This window comes from Apus apus, chromosome 1 (assembly GCF_020740795.1).
Source record: "Apus apus isolate bApuApu2 chromosome 1, bApuApu2.pri.cur, whole genome shotgun sequence".
Classification (NCBI taxonomy): Eukaryota; Metazoa; Chordata; class Aves; order Apodiformes; family Apodidae; genus Apus; species Apus apus.
Genome location: NC_067282.1, coordinates 142,288,789 through 142,310,366, shown reverse-complemented (window position 1 = coordinate 142,310,366; position 21,578 = coordinate 142,288,789). Strand labels below are relative to the sequence as shown.

At 47.2% G+C, this 21,578-nt stretch overlaps 1 protein-coding gene across 1 annotated transcript in view; it reads left to right on the top strand.

Annotated features, from left to right (window-relative positions):
- The first annotated feature begins 5,071 nt into the window (after positions 1 to 5,071).
- The window catches only part of B4GALNT3 (beta-1,4-N-acetyl-galactosaminyltransferase 3), a 67,414-nt gene continuing 50,907 nt past the window's right edge, over positions 5,072 to 21,578 (top strand). The window contains exon 1 of the mRNA XM_051617033.1: positions 5,072 to 5,303. Coding sequence (XP_051472993.1) covers positions 5,159 to 5,303 — 145 coding nt within the window. The 5' untranslated portion in view covers positions 5,072 to 5,158. The remainder of the gene's footprint in view (positions 5,304 to 21,578) is intronic.

Genomic DNA, 21,578 nt, shown 5'->3' with positions numbered 1-21,578 from the left:
CAAGGTAAGAAAAAACAAAACAAAGTTAAAAGATCCATCATGATCTTTTCATGCCACAACTTGCAGTAATTCCAAAATTAATTGATGATGTGATTGTGCTTAGAAAGGCAAATTCACAGCAGCCACAGTTCTGATAGTTGTCAGAATAAATCTAAATAATAGTATACACTTGCATGCAGTGGCTGTAGTTAAATTGCTTATGTAAGTAGTAGTATCAATTCAGAAACATGCACATTCTATCTGTATGGATGGACTCTGTGGGCAGCCTGATATTCTGGAATTATAATGTCTCTGTATGTAAGCCAGGAAGTAATTCTTTGATAATCAGATACTTCTTGAGACTAGCTGGAAGCAACATCCCTGTGTGCTTTTTTTTTTCTGGTGGATCTGTTCATATTCGTGAAAAGCTGTGTCTGTCAGACTTTTAATTACAGCTCAGAAACATATTTTGTTCTGCTACACTAGAATGTATTTTTGCCTGCTCTGTCAAAATCCTAATAAATATGTTTCATTTGTCTGTGTTCAAAGCAGGGCTGTAGGTCATTTGGACATTTAAAGATTTTTCTTTCTAATTTTTCTGTTGCTTTGAACTCTTAAGAAACATCCCCTTCACTCTCTATACTTTTACTCTTAAATTTACAAGTCTAGCTGTACAAGTATACACATTTTTTAGCATGTGGACTGGGATTATGTATCAAAGCATACTTGGATGCAGTATGGAAGGTGTGGGAGCTGAAAGCTTTTGACGGTTCCTTTTGGCTGGGGTATTCCTAGGGTTTAGACAAAAAGAACAAGGTTTGTTTCGATTCTTGTGTTGCATTAAAAGTTTAGGACTTTCTGTCTGGAACAAGCTAACAGAGGTAGCTGGAATTAACCCCCTAGCAGGAAACATTTCTGCTATGACTCAAGTATTTAAGAAAAGGGGGGGGGGGGAGGGGGAACTTCTGCTGTTCCCCATATAGCATCAAATGAACTGTTTGGAGAAAAGACATCTTTGAACATGAGTTAGAGTGGCTGCCCTTAAGGTAAGCTCTGAAAATAAAGCTTCATAAATAGAGACCTTGGTGGGGCAGACTCTTCACTTATACTAACTAAATTACATATTTTAAGACTTGGAATGATGTTGGATTGTTGACAGATTACAAATGGGTAAATACAGATTATTTTTATTCAGAAAACACAGGCTTTCAGCACAGAAGTGTTCCAATGTTAAAGCAAGACAATGATTAACTACACAAGCATGAAGGGTTTCATTGTCACAATGAGTTTGACTTAAATAAAAAGGTCTGGATTTACCCTGGTGAAGTGTGTCCAGGATGTGCTAGACTCTCCCGCACTGATGCAGAGATCAATCTGCCTTTCTTCTACTGTAAATGTTTATCTCAGTAGAGTCACTTCTAAACTGTCCAGTAAAACAGTTGGTTTTTTTCCTCTTCAGTGATTGCTTGGGTGGATAGAATTCTGCTTGGCATCATCACAGGGAGAACTGCTCAACTTTGTGTTCTCTTGCGTCCCTAATAAAATGACTGTGACGCATCTTTGGAACTTCCTGAAAGATAAGGATGATAAGCACAGGGATTTAAAATATAAACCAGATATTGGTGCTTTTAAGGCTGGGGAAAGGAGGAGATGCAGGCAAGACTTTAGATTTGAAAACAGGGATTTCCAAAATTATCAAATACATAGATATATCTTTTATTATGGTAAAAGTCTAAACCCTGGGTAAATCTTTTGAAAGTTCTTAGCTTAAAGTATATAAAAACTTTTTTTCTGGAAGTGTAAATGTGCTCTATATACTGAGAAATTGTTCTGATCTGCAGACAGCAGTTCAGGCCAAGTCATGGGGCAGGAGTTGCAAGCAGGAGCTGCTTCTAGTGGTCCTAGGTGAAGTTCATGAAAAATGTGTCCTCTTTTCAGCTGAAAAGGAAGGGCAGTGACTTCTGTGTCATTTTATCTGGGTAGCTAGAGCTCGAGACCTATGAAAAAAAGACAATCATGACTGAGGCTTTCCACTGAGACAGGTTAAGTTGTAGGAGAGCAATAGTGTGACTGTGATGCTGTCAGTCAAAATCGGAGCAGAAGGGGCAAAGCTGTGTGACCAGCAAAAGCAAGAGGAATTCTCAAACCCAGGCTCAAGCCAGTTCATACATATCAGCACAACTTAACTGGGCAAGAAGTCCCTATTGCTGTTGTTTCTTTATTATGGGCCACAGTGATTCCCTTACTGTGATGTTAAACTGTAGTGTTGACAGGGGTTTTTCTGGGATAGCTCCACCAGTAGTGCCTTTTAGAGCCTGGCCCATTCCTGAGGAGCCAAAAAGGGAAATAATGGGAACTGTGTCTTGAGAGACTGCCTTTTCCTCTTAGAAACACTTCTGCCTTTGAGCTGTTTCGATTATGAATGTTGAGATGAAGTCATTGTTTGTGCTTCAGAGCATGGCTGAGGTCAGGAAGAGGGGTGTGGAGCCACCGGGGTGGTGAAAGCTGGGGACAGTTGGGAGTTTTTGGTGTGGAGCTGGTAATTAGTGTTAAAATGAAAATCACAGAAGAAAGAAGGGAAGTGGCAGATAATTGAACCTTTGGGGAGCTGACAGAGAAAGGATGTTGGCACAGAGCTAGAAGTAATTTACAGAACAGAGAAATAGTTGTTAGATAACTAGAAGCAAAAGCATAACAAGAAGAGGCAAGGATGCACAGAGATGGAGTTAGAGCAGAGAGCTGGGAGGAACAGAAGATGCGTGTCATTAAGTGCTGCACTCATATCAAAGGCTGCTCTTATCCTGAGGAAACATAGCCAAAATAGAAAACAAACAAAAGCCCAAACAAAGCAAAAAATACTAGTATGGCAAATTGCTTGTTTCTTTGAAGTGGGCACGCAGTGTAGGCAAGAAGAGGTGTATCCTGAAGCCAGGAGCAACCTGTCCAATGTTTGAGGATGGCCTGTCAGGGCAATCAGCACCGTCAGCTCCCTGAGTCATCCAAACAGGACACAGGCTCTGTTCCTGCACCACCTGTTTCCAGCTCACTTGCTGTTTCTTTCCCTAATGGGACTGACTTCAGCATACAGAATTATAGCAAGCTGTGGTTTCTAGCACTACCATATTGCACCCAGGGAAGATCAGAGATGTGGAGGTCTGGTCATGCACTTACGTGACCTGAGACACTTGAGGAATTGAGAATACAAGATTGCTGGAAAACTTGGGATGAAAACATTGATGTGAAGTGTTTTTAAAGCATTACTGTAAGTGATAAACACTCCTGGTCATCTGTGCTTTCTGCAACGAGTAAGTGGTCCAAAATAAGTTACTTTAAGTCCAGTGTAGAAGTATTCAAATTCGTCATTTCACTATTACACATCCAGATTAATTTTGTTCCTTAATGTTGTTCTGTTGTAACTATACTGTATCAGATAGATCTCAACATGCCACACTTACTTCCTTAAGCTTTTTCTCCAGAGACAAGATCTTTTCTGTGTTTTCATTATAGCATGGTTCTATCCTGACAAAGATTATGTTTGTTTACAAGTTAACAATGCTCCTCAAGGGCAGAGCCATTCACTAGCCTCTGCCACCACAGGATTTGTTTCCATCTTGAGAAACATCATGTCTTTCCACCTCCACGAGATATAAAACTCTCTGGATGCACTTTCCCAAAACGAGAAATCTCTGTAACACAGAGGTAAAGGGAGACTGCTCTGAAGCCCTTGTGAGACATTCAGAAAAAGGAAACCTATTGTCCATCTGTCCGTCTCAGTGTGTGACAGGTCTGTAGGTGCTGCCTACAGGCTTCCCAGGACACTGGGAAGATGTGTTTGGCTCTTGATGCCAGGAACTACAGACACTGCTTCTGCCCCCAACCAGTGCAGCACTCTGCTAATGCCAGCCTATCCCTGCTGGGACTCGCACTGCTCTTCTGTGACCCTCTGTGCCATTTAAAAGGCCTTTGACACTTTTTCTAAGGCTATTTAGCATGCAATGGTGGGCATCCTTTTGCAGTGTCCCACTTCAGAAGGGTACTGTGAAAGGAAGCTAGACCCTCAAAAAAAGGTCTACGGTTGTTGCATACATAGAAAAATTTAAATTCAGCCTGAAGGTTTCTCTTCACAGTTGCACACTGCATGGGGCTGCAGCTCTGCAGGGGCAGCTCTGCAGCTGCAGAACTGTGAAGAGAAGCAGTTGGTGCCAATGACCCAACCCCCACAGCATGCATGTTTGGAAAGAGGTTATTCTGGACCAGCTCCCTGCCTGGACACATAACATGTATCCCAGACAGCATCTTCCAGTTTAGTTCCACCCAGGAGGAATCCAGTTTGCATCCTCCAAGACCACTTGTCAATGTGAACCAATCTAAGAACATGTCGGGGAACCGATGGGAGAGTCACTTCTAAAGTGTGGTTGCAATGTGAAATGAAACACTAAGCATGCCCAGGGAAGGTCCTGGCCTGCATGTGGGCCTTCAACATCCACCCTTTGGTGGGTCTGCGTGGTGTAGGGTGGCATCTACTCAGCTACTTCAGAAGGGAGACCTGTAGACTTTGTGAACCGCGTTCCTCCTGACTGAGCAAAAGCACTTTGAACTAAATCTACTTGTTGCACCAAGTGAAGCACACTTTGAAACGGGTTCAGCCGTGCGTCTAGCTGTGAATTTGAATCGCCCCGCTCCCATCCTGCTTTCTTCCGTGCAGAGGCGTTACCATCTCCCGTCCTCTCCCTGGAAAGGATTCACTAAAGCTCCTACGGGCCGGAAAATCGGCTTTGAGGGGGATTTGGAGGGGGAAAGCGTCCCCGCCTCCTCTGCCCCTGAAGCAGCTTTCCTATCGCCTTGGCAAGAGCGGGCATCCCCAGCCCGGGCGGTGACGGCTCCGTTCCCGATGCCCGCCAGCCCCTCCAGCGGCTAAGGGCAGGATGCCGAGGGCACCCCTACCAGCGCTCCAGAGCCCCCCGGGCTCGGCCCCCGCGGGGCGGAGGCAGGTGCGGGGGGCGGTGGCAGAGCCCGCCCGGGAGCTGCCCATGCGGGGGCGCGGCGCCGCCCCGCACCTGGGCCCGCCCCGCGGAGGAGGGGGCCCGAGGCGGCGGCGGGGCCGTGCCGGAGCCGTGCCGGTGCGGCCCGGCGGCGGGAGCATGGCCCGCAGCGCCGGCCCAGCGCCCTGAGCGGCGCCATGCGGGGCCGGCTGCTGGCGCGGCTGCGGCGGCGGCGGCGGCTGCTGCGGCTGCTGCTGGCCCTGGGCGCGCTGGCCTTCGGGCTCTGGGCCGCTTACCTGGAGCTGGTGGCGGCGGCCGGCGGCGGGGCTGCCCCGGACCGCAGTGAGTTACCCCGCGCGGCAGCAGGGGAAGGAGGGAGGGGAAGGCGGGGAGGGGTGGTCCCGTTCCCGTCCGTTCCCTCGCAGCCCCGGGCGGCCCCGGGGGAATCCCCCGGGCGCCCTGTGCCTGCCGGCAGCCCGGTGCTGCGCTCCCGTGGCGGGGCGGCCGGGGAAGGGGCGGCGAGCGCAGCCCGCGGGGAGCGGCGGAGCGGTGCTGGCCAGCCTGCACCCGCTCCCGGGGGGCACGGAGGCTGGGGGTTGTCCCCGGGAGGGAGATGGGTACTGCGGGTTTGCGCTTTTCTGCCTGTCGGCTTTCGCCCTGCGCTCTGTCAGGGGCTCCGTCAAAATATGACCTGGCTGGAATTTGCCGAGCCCGGAGTTAGGGCTGTGAGGTGTCTCTTGTTCTGGGTGCTCTGGTGCTAACCTGGGAGGTAGCAAAGATGCTTCGCGTGTTGCTTTGATGAGGGACGAAGCGCGTGTCAAGGAGGAAGGAATGTGTGTACCGTGAGATGCACGCTGCGCAGCTAGTAGCAAGTTCGTGTCGTGCAGACTTTCAGGAGTACGGCAGGAGTTATGCCGAGAGCAGTGCGCTTTTCTTCTGAAGTAGAGGAAAAGTTATTTCTGTCGGTGTCGTGTGGGATTTTATGCTGTTGTGGTTCTTTCTGTTGTTTGGGGTTTTTTTTTTACAGTTACAAGAAAGTTTTGAACGGCCCGGGGTTTTGTAAAAGCCTGTGGTGGTGTTGCTGCTGTTCCAAAATAGTATCAGTGCTTGACACCAGTCTAATTTGATAAAAGTGTTTAAAATACATGTGCACATTTAACTATTAATACTTTTCAGCATCTTGGTCCCTTCATTATTCGTTACTAACCCCCTGATTCTTCCTCCTGTGAGTCAGGCTTGATTTCAGTCTTAAAACTTCAGACTGTGGGTGTGCAAGGAGCTCCACGAATGTCTGCTCCCACAAAATCCATTACAGGACTTCAGCTTGTCCATTTGTTCTGTATTATATATGACGGTAAGGCTAAAAATGTGTGTTTATTGTTCCAGCAGTGTAAGAGATCTGATTTCTTTGGCTAGGACAAACCCTGTAGTTATTCTCTCCCTTTTATGCCTGGTGGAATTAGTAGGGACATAAGAAGATGGGTTGCACTATGAGTCTACTTTGTGTTCCATCTTTCGTGCAATCTAGCCAAGCCTCTCTCTGCACACCAGTTTGCCACTACCCCAAAAAAATCCTTAGAGGAAACTACAGAGTTATGTAGAAGATCTGTGCAGTGCAGCAAGGGAGAAAACAAACCACTTGGACGTATTTAAAATAATGGTTGCAAGGAGAGGGAGGCTAAGTCAGGTGTTTGGAGCTGTGCAGCTGAGGGTCCTTTTGCTGCCAGCAACGCAAAGGGAGAGAGAGTGGATGGGAGAAAGGGACAGGGAGCATGAGGACAGAAGAGATTTGCAGGAGCAAACAACTTATTAACTGGGTTTTTCCTCTTTGCTTTTAAACAGGGCTATCTTTACTCTGTTATAAAAGTAATTCTGTTTTAAGACTGAAACTGGAAACAGTGGTAGTTGCTACCAACTAAAACAGAAGATGAAAGAATAATTACATTATATTAAAGTTCAATTATGTAAAAGTCCAGATTCTCCCAAATCCACCAGAGACATTGCTGCTCGTTGCATGCAGAAGGCATTTAAAAGCTGCTGGAAAGGGTGGGAGAGTGAAACCTTCTGGCAGGCAGCTCCTCATGGGCTCTGGAGCAGCTGTGCCCAGAGAGGAGAGGCTCTGTGGGTGCACTGGGCACTTGGCATCATGCTTTCCTGGCCTTATGGCCAGGATTCAGGAACCTGCTAACAGAAGGAAGGTTAATCTGTGACCCTCCCCACCCTTCCTCTTGCCCCGGTACTTCTAAAAGCCTGTTTTGTTTTAAGAGAAATCAGAAGTTAGAGTGAAAGACAAATAGTAATTTATTATTTTTTTTTGGCTGTTAAAACTAAGTAATGTTTTCTTCTCTGGGGACTGGGGCAGCTGTGTTTGTGACTCCACATAGTGACTCCTTCCAGAAATCCCAGGGAGCGAATGTGGGAAGGGAGTGACTCTCAGAGCAATTAATACTTTTCCCCTCCTGTTTCTGTGTTGTTTTCTGTCACATGTCCCAGGTGGGAACCCTACCATAAGTCCCACCTGGGACTACCACCTCAACTTAACTGATGCAACAGCCTCCCCAGTTATGGCTGATAAAATAAAAAGGCTGTTTAGTGGGTAATTTTTTCTGGGAAAAAGGCTAAGAGGCTCCTTCCATTGGGGCCAGAAAGCTGAAGAGCTCCTGGATTTGGAAGGAGACCTGCAGGAGATCACTGTTTCCATTTCCGATGTCCGTAATGGAGTTTTCTTCTTACCTCCCTAAAAGACATTGCTGAAATAGCCTGTGTGTGGAAAGCCAAGTATGTTTTCTCCTTCTGGAGAGGTGAGCCCTCCTCTTCCAAGGCCGAAAGGAGTCACAGAATATACACCCTTTCCTCTCAGCCATGCGTGGAATGGAGCACAAAGCCACTTTGATGCCCCTGTGCCACCACTGCTCCCAGATCAGTGACTTGATGTATCTGCAGCTCTGCTGTGCGAAAAATGTAACAATGTAAGGATGTTTGGATGAAAGAAAATAAAGGCCCTAAGAGAATATGCTGTAATCACTCGTACCCACCATCTCCCATGATGCTGCATCACTGTATACTGGGAGAGGCTCTGGCCATTAGGTTTTTTTTGCTGTAATGTTAAAGTCGAAGGTTGAGTGACCAGGGACCAGCCTGAAGTGTAGAACTTGTACACTGTACACCCCATGAGCACTGTGGGATTCATGTGTGCCTGAGTTGATCTGGGCCCCTTTCTAGCTGTCAGGAGGGTTTGGGATGGGCTGGATAACGATGGATGATACTATGGGCTCTCATGAGTGGTGGCCTTTCTTTGATGGTGATGCTGAAATGAGCAGTTGCTCTGGTAAAAAAACAAACAAACAAACCCTTCTTTCTTGTGATGTGACTGCATCAAGGTATTCCTAGATGTTATTCCTAATGTGCCTTGTTGGCAGGACTGCTGACATGGGCAGGAGAGTGTTTCTGTTCCTTTTGTTGTGGGGCTTGCTTTTTTTTTTTTTTAACAAGCTTATTTGGCTGGGCTGCTGCCCAATAGGTATTTATAGGAATCTTAAACATGTTTACAGCAAGGTGAAGAAAAACAATCAGTCTGATGTGAGTTAAAGATGGGCACAACTTTCCTCACATTAAATGTGGCCTGGTGTCATTGAAAGCAAGTTGTAACAGGCAGGACTTTGCTTCCCTGCCAAGAAACCTTAGGAGTTGGAGACAGTCTGTTTACTCTTGGTGCTGACAGGCCCTAACCTCTCTGGAGTGGGCTCTCCAGTGGAAATGTTTTTCTCATCTTCGCTAGCTGCTGCAGAACATGCTTTGCTCCCACAAGTGAATGCTGGAGACTGGGATCTTTCTTCTTTCAAAGGTGAATGAGGTGTTGGGGAGGGAGAAAACACCAGTAAAGCACAGAGCAGCCAGGTCTGGAGAATGAGTCCTGCATGCTGCTTTTACTGCTGTAATGATGGCTCAGCAGCATGAGTGGAAGGGGCAAGGGCAGGGACAGGCCTTCCTCAAGGAAGACCCCCCCACCCAAAGACACTGCCTCTTTCTAGAGCTGTTGCAGTGCTCTGGATGGAAAGGCTGGTGAGTCTGGGACCTTCTCCTGCTACCTCTGTTTTTCTCAGCATTGCCTCATCTTGCCCACCCATGCAGAAAGGTATGACTCTGAGGGAGCAAAGCTGGTGTCAGTGAGCCATGCATGCAGGCAAGGAGGATGTGCAACGATCCCACTTCACTTTAACACCTCATGTCAACTTAGTAAAAGCAGGTCCCAGTCCCTGAAGAAACCTGGAGGTGAGGTCATTCCTAGCCGTTGCTGTGCAGACTCTTTTTTCTGCTGCAAAGACCATGGTATCTCGGGAGACTATGAATCACTTGCACTAATTTCCTTTATTGCAGATGTGAGCGTCTCACTGAGCCACATGTGCGTCCCACAAGCAAGGTGTGCAGGATTAGATTAGATTGCTGGGAGGTGCAGCTTGTAAGAACAAGGGATCAGAGGGGCCCTTCCTTAACATGCCTCTCCTGGCTGCTTCAACCCACTCCTGTTTCTCTACATTTTATTGTTGTGTAAATAACACTGGGAACATGTTATCTTCCCACCTTGGATTGTGACAAGTGGTTTCTGTCTCACTTCTAGTATTTCAGACTGCTGCTTTTCTAGTGTAGTCCTACTCTCTGAAGTGGAATAATAGGAGTTCTGAAGAAACTGTGGAGATGTGGGATAAACAGTCCTTATGGCAGGACTTCCACCTCCCCACTATGTACATCTTTTGTGTCCCTCTCCTTCCCTAGAAAATTGGTTTCTTACCACCTCCCCTGCCATCATGGTGATCTTGCTGATCTTCAGGCATCCAAGCTTCTACAAAGCTGAGTGAGTTGCTTAAAAGCTGACCTGACTGTCGGTGTTAAAGGGCAGGTGCGTGTGTTTCTATGAGAAAAGTAGCTGGAAGGAAGCTGAAGTTGCTCATCCATTGATTTTGTTCTCTATCCTCTCTGCTCATGTACCCTCTGAAGCACTTCTGCATAAGGCTGAGCACACCTAGCTGTGCAGGTTCATTCACATGCACACATGGGCTGACTTTTGCAATCGCTCACACGCAAGGTTGCTTGCCTGTACATGCACAGTATCCCTCTTTTGCATAGCTAATAGCACTGAAGGTTGCCAAGGTCCCCTGAGGAGGGACTGGACCATGTGGCTCTCCAGTGATGGCCGAAGTATCAATTTCCTCCTGTGGAAACTGTTAACCCAGAGGAAAAGTTGAACTAGGTATTGCCCCCAGATCACCTTATCACAACTGAAGAGCGATGTTGGCAGCAGGGGAACATCTATACCATGAAGTTTGCACATGATATTTCTTTGCTTTTGAACACACTAGTGTGTTCATTCACAGGGGTCTGTGCCAAGTGACACTGTTCCCCAAAGCACATTGTGGACCACTATGGCTGCAGTCTTAAGGATGGGAACTGCAGGTGGGGCAGAGTTCTCGCTTCGAGGTGGTCAGTTCTGTCTCCCTGGAGGATGATCGGAAGTGCTGTCACATCTTGGTCTGCACTGATATATATAAAGTGAGCCAACATCCCCAGGCCCATATTCACAGCACAGACCAGTGTCACAGACTCGGCAGGGAATCCAGGGCCACTAAGAGCAGTTTGGATCATACTCTAGCTTGGTTGTGAGGTTCATTGGCGCAGCAGCCAAGGGAATGCCTGAACCTCATGCTAGCTGTGCCACAATTGTCCTGGGCCACTGCATCCTTTTACTGCTGCTGGGGCATGTACTGCAGGTAATTTGGGAACCTGCCTTTTTTTACCTCTTGACTTGAAGTCAGGTAGTGATTTGACTCTTAAATAACCTTTTGAAACAGAACCAAATGCCTAGATCCCTGTATGCTGTGTGAGAGCTCTGAGTGTTTGTTTCCTTGGAGCCTGGGCTGCAGCTTGCCTGGCCCCAGAAAATCCCCAAATAATTTGCAAACATTATATATTATCATTATAAATAAACTCACCATGCCTTTATGTACACATGTCACCTGTGAGAGTTTTGTGTAGTGGTGTGCCAACAAAGCATGTATTCCACACACAATACCTTCCTGTCTTGAGTCAGACTGGATTAGGATGATGGAGATCTCATTGAGTGTTGCCCTCTTGTGCATCTCCTCCATGCTGTGGGGTTGCCAGAGGTATGCTATTTTCTTCTGGAGATGCATTTATGTGTATGGCATAGTAACATGCCTTTTTTCACCTGCAAGTTCAGGCAGATGTGAAGGAAGAGTGGTGCTGGGAGAGATGATGTCAATAATCTTTCACCTGGTAGTTTGGAATTGCTGATGCAATAAAATAGAAGGCAGGAATGTTTTCATGAAAATGGAGGTTGCCTTGTAGGTCGTGGCAGTGGGGAATGGAGTGATGATGGTGTTCTGTCTCCAGCACTTAAAACGATACTCTCAAGAACTCACGGGTTTATAGATTTTGTTATACTTTGAGTTTCTCTTTCCTATTCATTCTTACTGTGCATTGATGCTCCCTTTTCTAGTCACTTCCCAAAACAATTGCTTTTTTCTGGCTTGCAGTAATAGCTGACAAGAGCTTTCCAGAAGAGAAAATAAGCTGTCTTAATGTAGATGTGGTGTGAGATTTAAGAAAGATCCATGTCACGCCTTGGGTGAAAACAGTTGTGAACCTGGTGCTTAGATACTTATGCTTTTCATTATGTTAGAAATTCATAGTCTGTGTGTGTGATTAGCCAAACCAAAATACACTGGGATCTTGACCAGAGCTCCTCTGCACTTCTGTTTTCTTGTGAAGACTTTTCCATGCCAAAGCACAAAGGTTTTGGTATTCTTGATTTGGAGAGACTCACCTACCCGTTGAGATGCGAAGATGGTCTGGGGCAACGTTGCTTTTAAATAAATCAGCCTTCTCCAAAGACACCTCAGAACAACAGTTCGTGTTGGCGTAACAAAGAATTCAGCCAACTACGTAGAGTAATGAGATTCAATTTGTCTTTGCGATGTTGGATCAGCTTTCTTGTAGGCTCTTTAGGCCCTGGAAGGCCACCATGAGGTCTCCCCACAGCCTGCTCTTCTCCAGACTGAGCAGCCCCAACTCCCTCAGCCTGTCTTCATAGCAGAGGTGCTCCAGCCCTTTGATCATGTTTGTGGCCCTTCTCTGGACCCTCTCCAACAGGTCCGTGTCGCTCCTGTGCTGAGGGCTCCAGAGCTGGACACAGTATTCTAAGTGTGTTCTCACCAGAGCAGAGTAGAGGTGCAGAGTCCCAGGCCCTTGCATCATCCACAGGGGTTTTCTTCCTTCCTGGTTTTCAAATCTGTGACCTTGATGTTGATTTCAGACAGTGTCAATATTCTTAGGGGTTTTTTTTTCCCAGTTGAGCCAAGTATGAGCAATTGACAGCCAGTGCTACTCAGTAATGTAGAAGTGCTGAATACAGATCAGAGACTTGACTATGGGGCCTTCCACCACAGACATCTTTTATCTTTTTAACTTCCTTTTCTACTAGCCTTCTGGACTGTGAGTATTAGGAGATAGGACTTAAATGGAAACCTATATTTTACAGAAATTGTGTAGATTCATGCACACTAAACAGTAGTTCATAGTCAGATACAGTTATATCCCATTTACCAGTAAAAATACATCTGTGTCATCACCTGCTAGGCTGCAGAATTTCCTAGTAGAGCTCTTTTGAAGTGAAGATAATCTACATTAATGATATGTGTATTTTTTCCTGTCATTCTAAATAAATCTGTTTCTGCCTTGCTTCAAGAGGCCACTTATTTCCATGTCATTAGCGTGGGCTGTTTGACTTGGCCCGTATATTTGGTGTTGGCAACTCCAGCAGCTTCCTCAGTGCTACTGTTCATTTAAGCCCAGTTAAGATATCTTCAGCTCTTCTCGTAAATACTTCACTTCCTAAATTAGTTTTATTTATATTTTGTAATGTTATTTTCTGTAAAATTGCTGTAGTCATGTCTGGGTGCTATTAACCCCATCTAAGCTACAGAACAAAATTTATAATTGGCTGATAATATCCTGTCCAGACCACCCTGTGTACTAATAGCCTCAATTACCTGCTGTGGCAGCTCACTCAGCATTAGCTGCCACAATCCATGTTTTGTTCTAGGCAGGCCAGTTGGCAGGGTTTTATTTGTTTTCAATCTAAAATGCAAAATAAACAATCTGCTAAAACCAAATTTTCATATCAAACCTGACTGAAGTAATAATTTCCAGAGGTGTAGCTTGAAATTAAATTTTCTGCCTGTGAGAAACTGTTCTTCTTCCCTCTGTGTAACATAAGGAGTAAATGTAAGAAGTCCCATTTTGCCATTTCTGTGTCTTGAAAACATCAATGTGTGCCTATTTCAGAGGAAATTTTGTGAACAGCAATTATGACCCGTAGTCTGTACTCTCATACCAATGGGAGGGAGCAGCCACATTTATTTAGAAATTCAAAATAACACCCAAGCCAAGGTGTTAAGAATGAACGCGTTGTTGAAGTCTTTCCCAGGTCATATGTTTCAGCTTTCTTAATAGGGGGGCAAAAAAGAGCAGTGAGAAGTTTTGCTGTTAAAACTAGAGAATAGATAAAGGGTGAACCTTGGAGTGGAAAGAAACCCCACCACCTCAGACCCCACAGCCTTCCCTGGTGGATGCTGACAGACTCCTTGGGTTGTTCTGGCAGAGTGGCCTAAGGGATGCTGGGCCCTATCCTCCCCTCTCCCTTGGGGCTCTGTGGATGAGATTGCACCTTTCCGTGGTCCAGAGGCAGGGCTGGGGGACAGTAAAGAAGGGCCCACCCTTGGCCATTGACAAGGACTTTATGGAGTGCTGGCGAACCTTACACGGGCTATCTGTGCCTGCCTTTCCCACTGGGATGTCTGGACACTTCATCCCCTTGCAGCTGTGGTTGAGGGTGGGGTACTCAGTTGGTCGGGAGTCACTGAGGACCTTAGCCCTACAGGAATACTGTAGCCACTATCTCATCCAGGAGATCCCAGGCATTAGATGAGGAAGGGGCTGGAGCCTAAGGCATGTGAAGGGAGGTGGAGGTTCCTGAGAGGCAGCAGAAGGGTGCCGGGGAGCATTCCTCGAGAAAAGGGCCCATAGCCCCTCTGACCTCCTCCTTTTTCCACAGTAGGATATCTCCCAACTCTCAGAACAGTCGTCTTTGGCCACATGCATCCCTGTAATAGTGGCCTCCTGATGCCATGAACCACCTTGCTGCCTTCTCTTCTGGCCATATAAATACAGGGACCCCAGCAGTTGGTCCACAATTTGCTGAGCTTCAAGACCCTTGGGTTCCAAGGACAACTGGAAGAAAAAGGTCCCACAGCAGCATGGCAAAAGACTGCCCGCTTTTGCATGGGAAGACAGATAAGCTTTTGCAGGAGATGTAGAAGAAAGGGAGGCAGTGTCAGAGGGGTGACACCATCAGCTGCATGGTAGCTGTTGCCATCACTCACGTGGTTGACAGTGTGGAGCCCATGGAGGTAAATCCACCTCAAGATCAAGAAGAATCGATGGAAGTGGATCTGCCTTCAGGATGGTTTGCCTGGCACCCCTACACCATGCCAGGGCTCCTCTCCGTGATGTCATGGCAGTGGAGTCACAGGAACACCTAGCCAGCACCCTACCATCAGCCCAGCTTCTGTGCCCAGTGTCAGCTGGAAGGTCCAGCCTCCACACCTGGCCATCCTGTGGGCTTGCCTGTTTCATCTCCTGGCATCAAAAATTATTTTGTTGATTGCCACAGGTTGTGTGAGACCTTCCTGGTCTCCCTAGTCCACTGGTGTGGGCCCCCCATTAGTGAGGGGCCAGGATTCACGAGGCAGGCTGAGGGAAGTCCCTCTGGTTGTGAAGTTGGTGAGACACTGGAATCAGGTTGCCCAGAGAAGTTGTGGGTGCTCCATCCCTGGGAAGATTCAACGCTATGTTGGCTGGGGTGCTGAGCAACCTGATCTAGTGAAAGATGTCCCTGCCCATCGCAGGGGGCTTGGACTAGGTGATCTTTAAAGGTCCATTCCCACCCAAACCATTCTGTGAGTCTGAGAGACAGGCAACATTGCAATGTGCTGCTGGGCTTGATATGCCTGCATTTTTGTGGCCTGTGCTAGCAAGTGTCTGCAATCACCATCTCTCCGTTGAGCTTATATTCAGTTTGTAAATCAGGCTTGTACAGCAAAACCAACTGATGTGTCAGCTGTGGATCAGTGAATTACTGCTTGTTCTCAAAACACTAAGCCTGCATCATTTCTTTGTCAGTGGCTGTGCCTGCAGAGTGCTTTAGCTCTGACGGACATTTTTTTTCAAACTTTTATAATTTGTCTGATTTTTTTGAGACAGACACCCTCACAGCAGCCTTGGCACTACTGCTGCCAACACTTCACCTTTCCTTTTTCCTTTTTCTTTTTTTTTTTTGCCACATGGGTTATGTAGATCTAGCTTTTCCCAGTCCTCCCGTGATAAGTCTCTAGGACTGTCCCTCTGCCTTGAGTAAACATCTGCATGGATCTAAAGTCATACAGATCCTAGAAATAGCTTCATTGCTGAACACAGCCCAAATAGTGGTCTTTGGAAAAAGGTTTTTCCAAGTTGATGCTTGGTTTGTCTCCACATACTGGCCAGACCACCAGCTGTGAGCACCTCATGCACCAGAAGTGGTTTGGTTATCAACCATTATTCTCCTCTCCCCTCACAGGCAAGGGCAAAACCCTCTAATAAAGTTGTTAAATTCTTCAGGGCTGAAGCAATTAGGTTTGTGGGGGGAGGAGCATGGCAGGGGCTGCTCCATCATCTCTTGTCTGCCCAGGCACCTTGGCTGCTCCAGCTCTGTTGCTGGTTGCCAGGACAGTTCCCAGTCCAGCTTGTTTTTGCAGTCGCTTCCTCAGGGCAGGAAGAGCTTTATAAGGTGTGTGTGAGTTGAAGGACAGTGGTACTGCTCTGGTTTGTGCTAAGTTGGGAGCGTATTTATCCTTGGCTAGATATTCTAATTCTGTCTCTGCTGTTTTGGACTCCTGGCTCTTGAGGGAATTGGACACACTTTGTGAGAGCAAGGTTTGACAGACTTTAACCTTGGTAATGGGTGTTGTCGTGTAGCCAGTTGTGTATTTACTTGTCTGTGTTGTTCATCTGCTCCAGTAGTAGAGCTAAGGTCACCACCATTCAGCCTGAATTTAATTTGGTTTCCCCGCCAGTGCCTTGTCATCTGTTGGCATTTCCTCTACTGCTGGCATATTGCTGCTCACCTGCACGTAGCCTGCAGCTAATAAACACCTTCGCTTTCCATGTTCCTTTCCTCTCTCACTGAGTCCTCATCCTCATCCCTGCTGCTCCTTTGCAGGAGTCTTGAGGATGTTAATGCTCCTGCTGCCCTGCAGTCGTGCTCTGCACCTTCAGTTTCTCTGAACATGCCGCTGTTCCTTCCAGGTCTTGCAAGGCATCTCCAGGTGCATCTCAGTGACTCGTGCTGCTTGCTGCAGTGGGAAAAAGGGTCTTCTGTGTGTGCTGGTGGGGCAGGGGAGGATGCACTCCCCCTCTCAACTCCTACTGTCCCCCTGCCTCCGTCTGGCTACTATTATTTCAGTTTGTCTGTACTGTCTGATCACTGTCTGCATTCCATCAGCTCCAGCCATGCAGCCAATTTCCTTTGCTTTGCAAGTTGTAATTGCTTTGCCGATTAACTCCGGGTCTTCCAGTAGTCTCACAACGGCTTTGTCCCAAACCCCTGTGCTTCCCATATGGCATGTTTAGTTGGGTTTTCTTCCTAAACTTAGATCTTTAGTAAATTCTGTTTTCACATTTTTCTTGTAACTTGTTTGAATTAGATGTCTGAGATAGGCACATTGAGGAGAGGAAAAAAATATTTTAGCAAGTCTTGCAGCTCATGCAGAAATAGAGGGAAAAAAGAAAAGTGAAAAACAAGCAGGAGAGAAGAGACAACATTGGGGAATACAGATGACAGGATTTATTTAACAAAAGTAAACAGCCAAAAATGGGCCACTGTGAAATAAGTGTTGGGGCAGAGTGATCAGAAAATGCCAATGGTGACTAAAAAGCTGTAAGCAGGAAAAGCTGAAGACTAAGTTAGAAGCAAATACCTGGGATTTCAGGGGAGCAGAGAAACTAGAATCAACAGTCTCAAGTGCAGAGATAAAAAAGACAGGAGATGTAAAAAGGAGTTGGAGGGCACAGAGTAAACCACTGACTCAGAGTTTTAAAAAAGGTGGAGAAAAATGCAGGGATAATGACTACAGGAGCTGGTGGGGACCATAAGCAGCTTTACTGGGATGGTTAAGAACATATCTGGTGTCATAAGGGTGCTTGATGCCTTAGCACCATGGTGGCTTTTTAGTGTAGTCAGTCTTTGCCAAGACCTCTGGTTTCCCTGTGTGGAGCATTGTGCTCAGTGCTGCAGCTGCTCTGCCTCACTTGCAGTTACCTGTTTTGTCCTGGGTGTCTAGCAAATGCTCAGCCCATTGCCAGTTGTTTCTGTAGAAAAAGGATTTGCTAATGTAGTCAAGAATTTTTCGTATGTCCCTCTTTATTTATGAAGGATGTAAAGTCCCTTTCCCTAGGTACAGTGAAAATGAGAGAAAATGTGCTCAGTTTGTGTATAGTCCTGTAGGACATGGTCAGTTAGCATTTAATCCAGAAACTCTCTAGATTCACTGAGATTCATGTTACCTCTGCTCCTTTCAAAATCCTTAGGGCTCCCTCTCTTTCCACACCCTTTTGGGGTTTTTCTCTCACACAGGATGACTGACAGGTGTTGTTTGCTGGAACCGCTACAAGTTTGCACGGAGGCACAGGGGAAAACTGGCCCTACTTGACTCCCACCCCAAGCACACCCTCCCAGAGCAGAGACTGCAATGTCACAGCTGTCAGCCTCAACAGAGAGGGTGTCCTGCCAACTGGTAACCAATTTGTAGGAGGCAGCATGGTGGAGAAGAGACCATTACAGGAAGGAACTAGACCATGCTCTCTTAGGAGTCATGTTTGCAACGTTATGCTTGCTTGGCATGGTGTGCTGGGGTACAAGGCACACCAGCACCATCTTTCCAAAAATACGTGAAACATACAGGATCCTGTTGTGCATTTGCAGCCTAAATTATCCCTCTAGCCAGAATGAAAGTCCTGCAAGCACTTCCTGGGCTTGGGAGCAGATCCCCTTGGGAGCTGCAGTTCGTCCTTGCTCTATCTCTGGGTGATGGGGGGAAGGATTTGCTTCAGCCTGAGCCAGCCCAGCTCCCCCCTGCCTGCCACCAGTTTATATTTAGCTGGCAGCACGAGGCCATATGGGCTGTTTGAAGGCAGCGTCTCCCTGCCCTCACCTCGGTGCTGCCCAGCTTTCCATAATGGCAGAGCTGCTGCTGCCTGGGTGGAGAGCCGGAGGCTAAAATTAGCAGGGAGCAGTTCTCTTGCCAGCTGCTGTGTCTGACCCAGCTGAGCCTATCTTGGAGGAGAGGAAAGCTGTCTTAAATCTTTCCACGCAGAGCACTCGGCGTGTCTTGCCAGCTTCTTGGAGGTCTAGTTGTGAGGGGTGAGGATACCCTGCTGGGGAGTGCTTGTGGAGATGCTGAAGCAGTGAGGAGAGTAGGGCACGGCCAGGACAATCTTGAGACACAGTAGGAAATCCTGATTCTCACAGCTCAATTTCCTTCTCATTCTCCCTTTGATTATCATATAAACAGTCAGGGAGGCCAGTTCTTGCTCCTGGATGTCTTCAGAGCCACAGGCATCTCCCCGCTTAGGGAGAAGTTCTCTGGGCAGTTGTGGGGTTTGGCTGCTGTTAAGAAAACTAGTATGCTATTCACTGCTCCCACCCTGCTAGTACAAGCTGCTGAAGATTTTGCTGCCCTCAGGAGCTGCCCACCCTAAATGAGCACTTGTTGACTCTCTCATTACAGAACACTCTTCCAGCAGGGCGGACTCCCTGAGGGGCAGTGGTCTGGTGGTTACAGCAGAAATTTGGGCAAACTGGGATGCATGCCATCCCTATCTCTGCTGCTGAGCAGCTGAGGCTTCAGAACAAGCTGCTTCAGCAGCTCCTGTCTCAGTTAGCCTGTATGGTAAAGATGTTGGTGATATTTATTATTTATTCTTTTGAAATACTCAATGTCCATGAATGGAAATACATTAATTTGGCTCCAAATTACTTAAGTGCAAAGGGAAAGCATGCTGTTTCATTACCAACTATTCTGCCAGACCTAGCTTGCCCTGCTGGTACAGTCCTGCTGGTTTGGCTGCCCCAGGCATGCCACTACCCTGTCTTCTGAGAACCAACTTTGTTAGTGTGTGTAATGCAGGAGCTTGTATGGCCCCACAGAATTCAGGTCTCACCTCTGACCTTTCCCATTCATTGCACTTGCTTGAATTGCACAGCCTGGGGAAGAAACAGGTGAAAGGCTGCAGCTGAGGTGGGGGCCTTGATCCCTAAGCCCTATTCCTTTCATCTGTGGCCTTTGGAAAGACCTATGTGCAGTATATGCAATGGCAGCACAATGGCAAACCCTGATCTCTGCAGGGAGGACTGCCGTGGGTTTTGCACATTATTGGTCCTGACAGCTCAGGAGGAGGCAGCCTGAGGTACACTATGGGTATGCAAAATGAGCACCTTTTGACAGCCTAATGAAGGTCAGAGTAAATGTAAACAAGGTTTACATTGAGATTTCTGTTTTTTCAGTAGGGGTTGGCAGGCACTGCTCATGGGGAAAGCTGGGCCAACTGCAGGAAGAAAAACAACAGAAAGGCATGTTTATAGTCTGCCTGACAACTGTTGTGGCTGAAAGAGAGCTGAAAATCTCATTTTCCTGCGTATAGCAGAGAAACACAGGTGGGCTGCACTAGCTCTGTCTTAATTTGACTAGCTGACTTGGAAAGGGGCCTCTCTGTTTGTGTCTGGAGGTGTGTACAGACGCGTGCCAGGCCTTTGCCAGGGCTCCATTACATTAGGTGTATGGGAAGGAGGGAGCTCCAGGAGCTGGAGGGGATGGGATACTGACAGGGTCTGTCCTTGCTTCCATCTCAGCTCCAGGCACAGGTGCCTCACTCCTGCAACCACCACTTTGTGGTTTCATTCCAGTGAACTAAAGGAAATAAAATTTTGAAGTGAGTCCCCAGTTTCCCTTTCCTTTTCCCTGCTGGAGGCAGAATGAGGAGTGCCTGTGTGAAGGACATCCAGGTATTTTTAGCATGGGTAAAGAAAGGCAAAAAATAAAATATATAGGAAAATATGCCTCCTCCAGCTACAACAGGAATTGCACTCTGTGTCACACCAGCTCAGGGCTACTCTTTTTTGCTGGGAAGGATTTATTTGCCTAAAACCCAGCAAGGTGAAGAAAGCACGACCAGCTGCAGTCTTACTGGTAGGCTGAGGGAGAAGGTGACTGCTCTTTCCCCTTCACACAAATCTGGCAAGTCCTCTAGTACAAGGTTTCTTCCTGGTGCTGGTACCCAGCACTCCTGGAAGCTCCTGGCTCTCTGTGGTGGCACTGGGAACACACGAGGGCTGGGGCTGGAGTGACCCTGCAGGGCACTGGCACTTCCGAGGCTGGGGACTTAAGCCTGTTGTGTCACCAGCTCAGCAGCTTGAGAGGACAGACACGTCTTTTCCCAGCTGAATGCTGTTCTAGGGTGGAAAAGTGGCTTTTTCCTGCACTTGCTGGTAACAATGAGAGGGACGTTCTTGCTCTTAATAATTATAATTTACTGAGAAGGGGAGAGGGTGGGGGCAGGAATTGTTCTTCCATGTTCTTGCCCCTGACTGAACTCTGTTCTGGCATTGACTACTGGCAAAAAATACTAATTTCTAACCAGACTTGAAATGGCCTGCCTTTTCAGTCTGAGGCTATCCAGGAAGAGTCTGTTTTCCAGCTGCAGCACTGGGCTCCTCTGTCCCTGCAAGGCAGGCTGTCAGCATCTGTGCCTAAAGGCCTGCAGAGCTGCTGGAAAGATGCTACTGGACCATAAGTGTTTTAGGTGCTGTGCAGCATGGAGGCTCCTCCACCGCACTAGAGAAGGCATTGTGAAGGGGCTGGTGCTCCCCTGAAGCCAGGTCAGAATGCATTGCCAGGAATGACTGCTGGATTAGGACTTGGACATGTCCCTGTACTCTAAATTGACTTCTGCAAGCAGAGTGCTTAAAATCCAGCATTGAAATATTCTGCTGTCTGCCTTTTGCAGAGCTGGGCATTTGCAAGGTCTGCTGAGATCTCTTCTCAAAGTCAAGCTACTAAAATCCACAGAGGTGCCTTTTTTTGGGCTCTGTAGGTCTTAAGACTTTTTATAATTCTTGTCTCAAACCCTGAACCTGGAGTGGTTCAGGTGAGGTGACCTGCCACTATTTCCCCAGAGTGGTTCATTAGGCTGAGCAGGACCCCCATATCCGGTATTAGATCTGAGTGTATTTATCTATTGCTGAGTAATATGGTGCAAAGGCAGCTTAAGGCTTTAGTTACTGGAGAGCTTTTTTCAGGAGATTGGGTTTTCATACATTACTTAGCTGAGAATAGAGACCCCTGGAGGGAGGACAGCTCAGGTCAATGATACTAGGCTGGTCCTCGAACTGGGCCAACTTCATAGTAGTCTCCTAGAGCAGGCATGTTTAAGTAAAATAAAAAATAG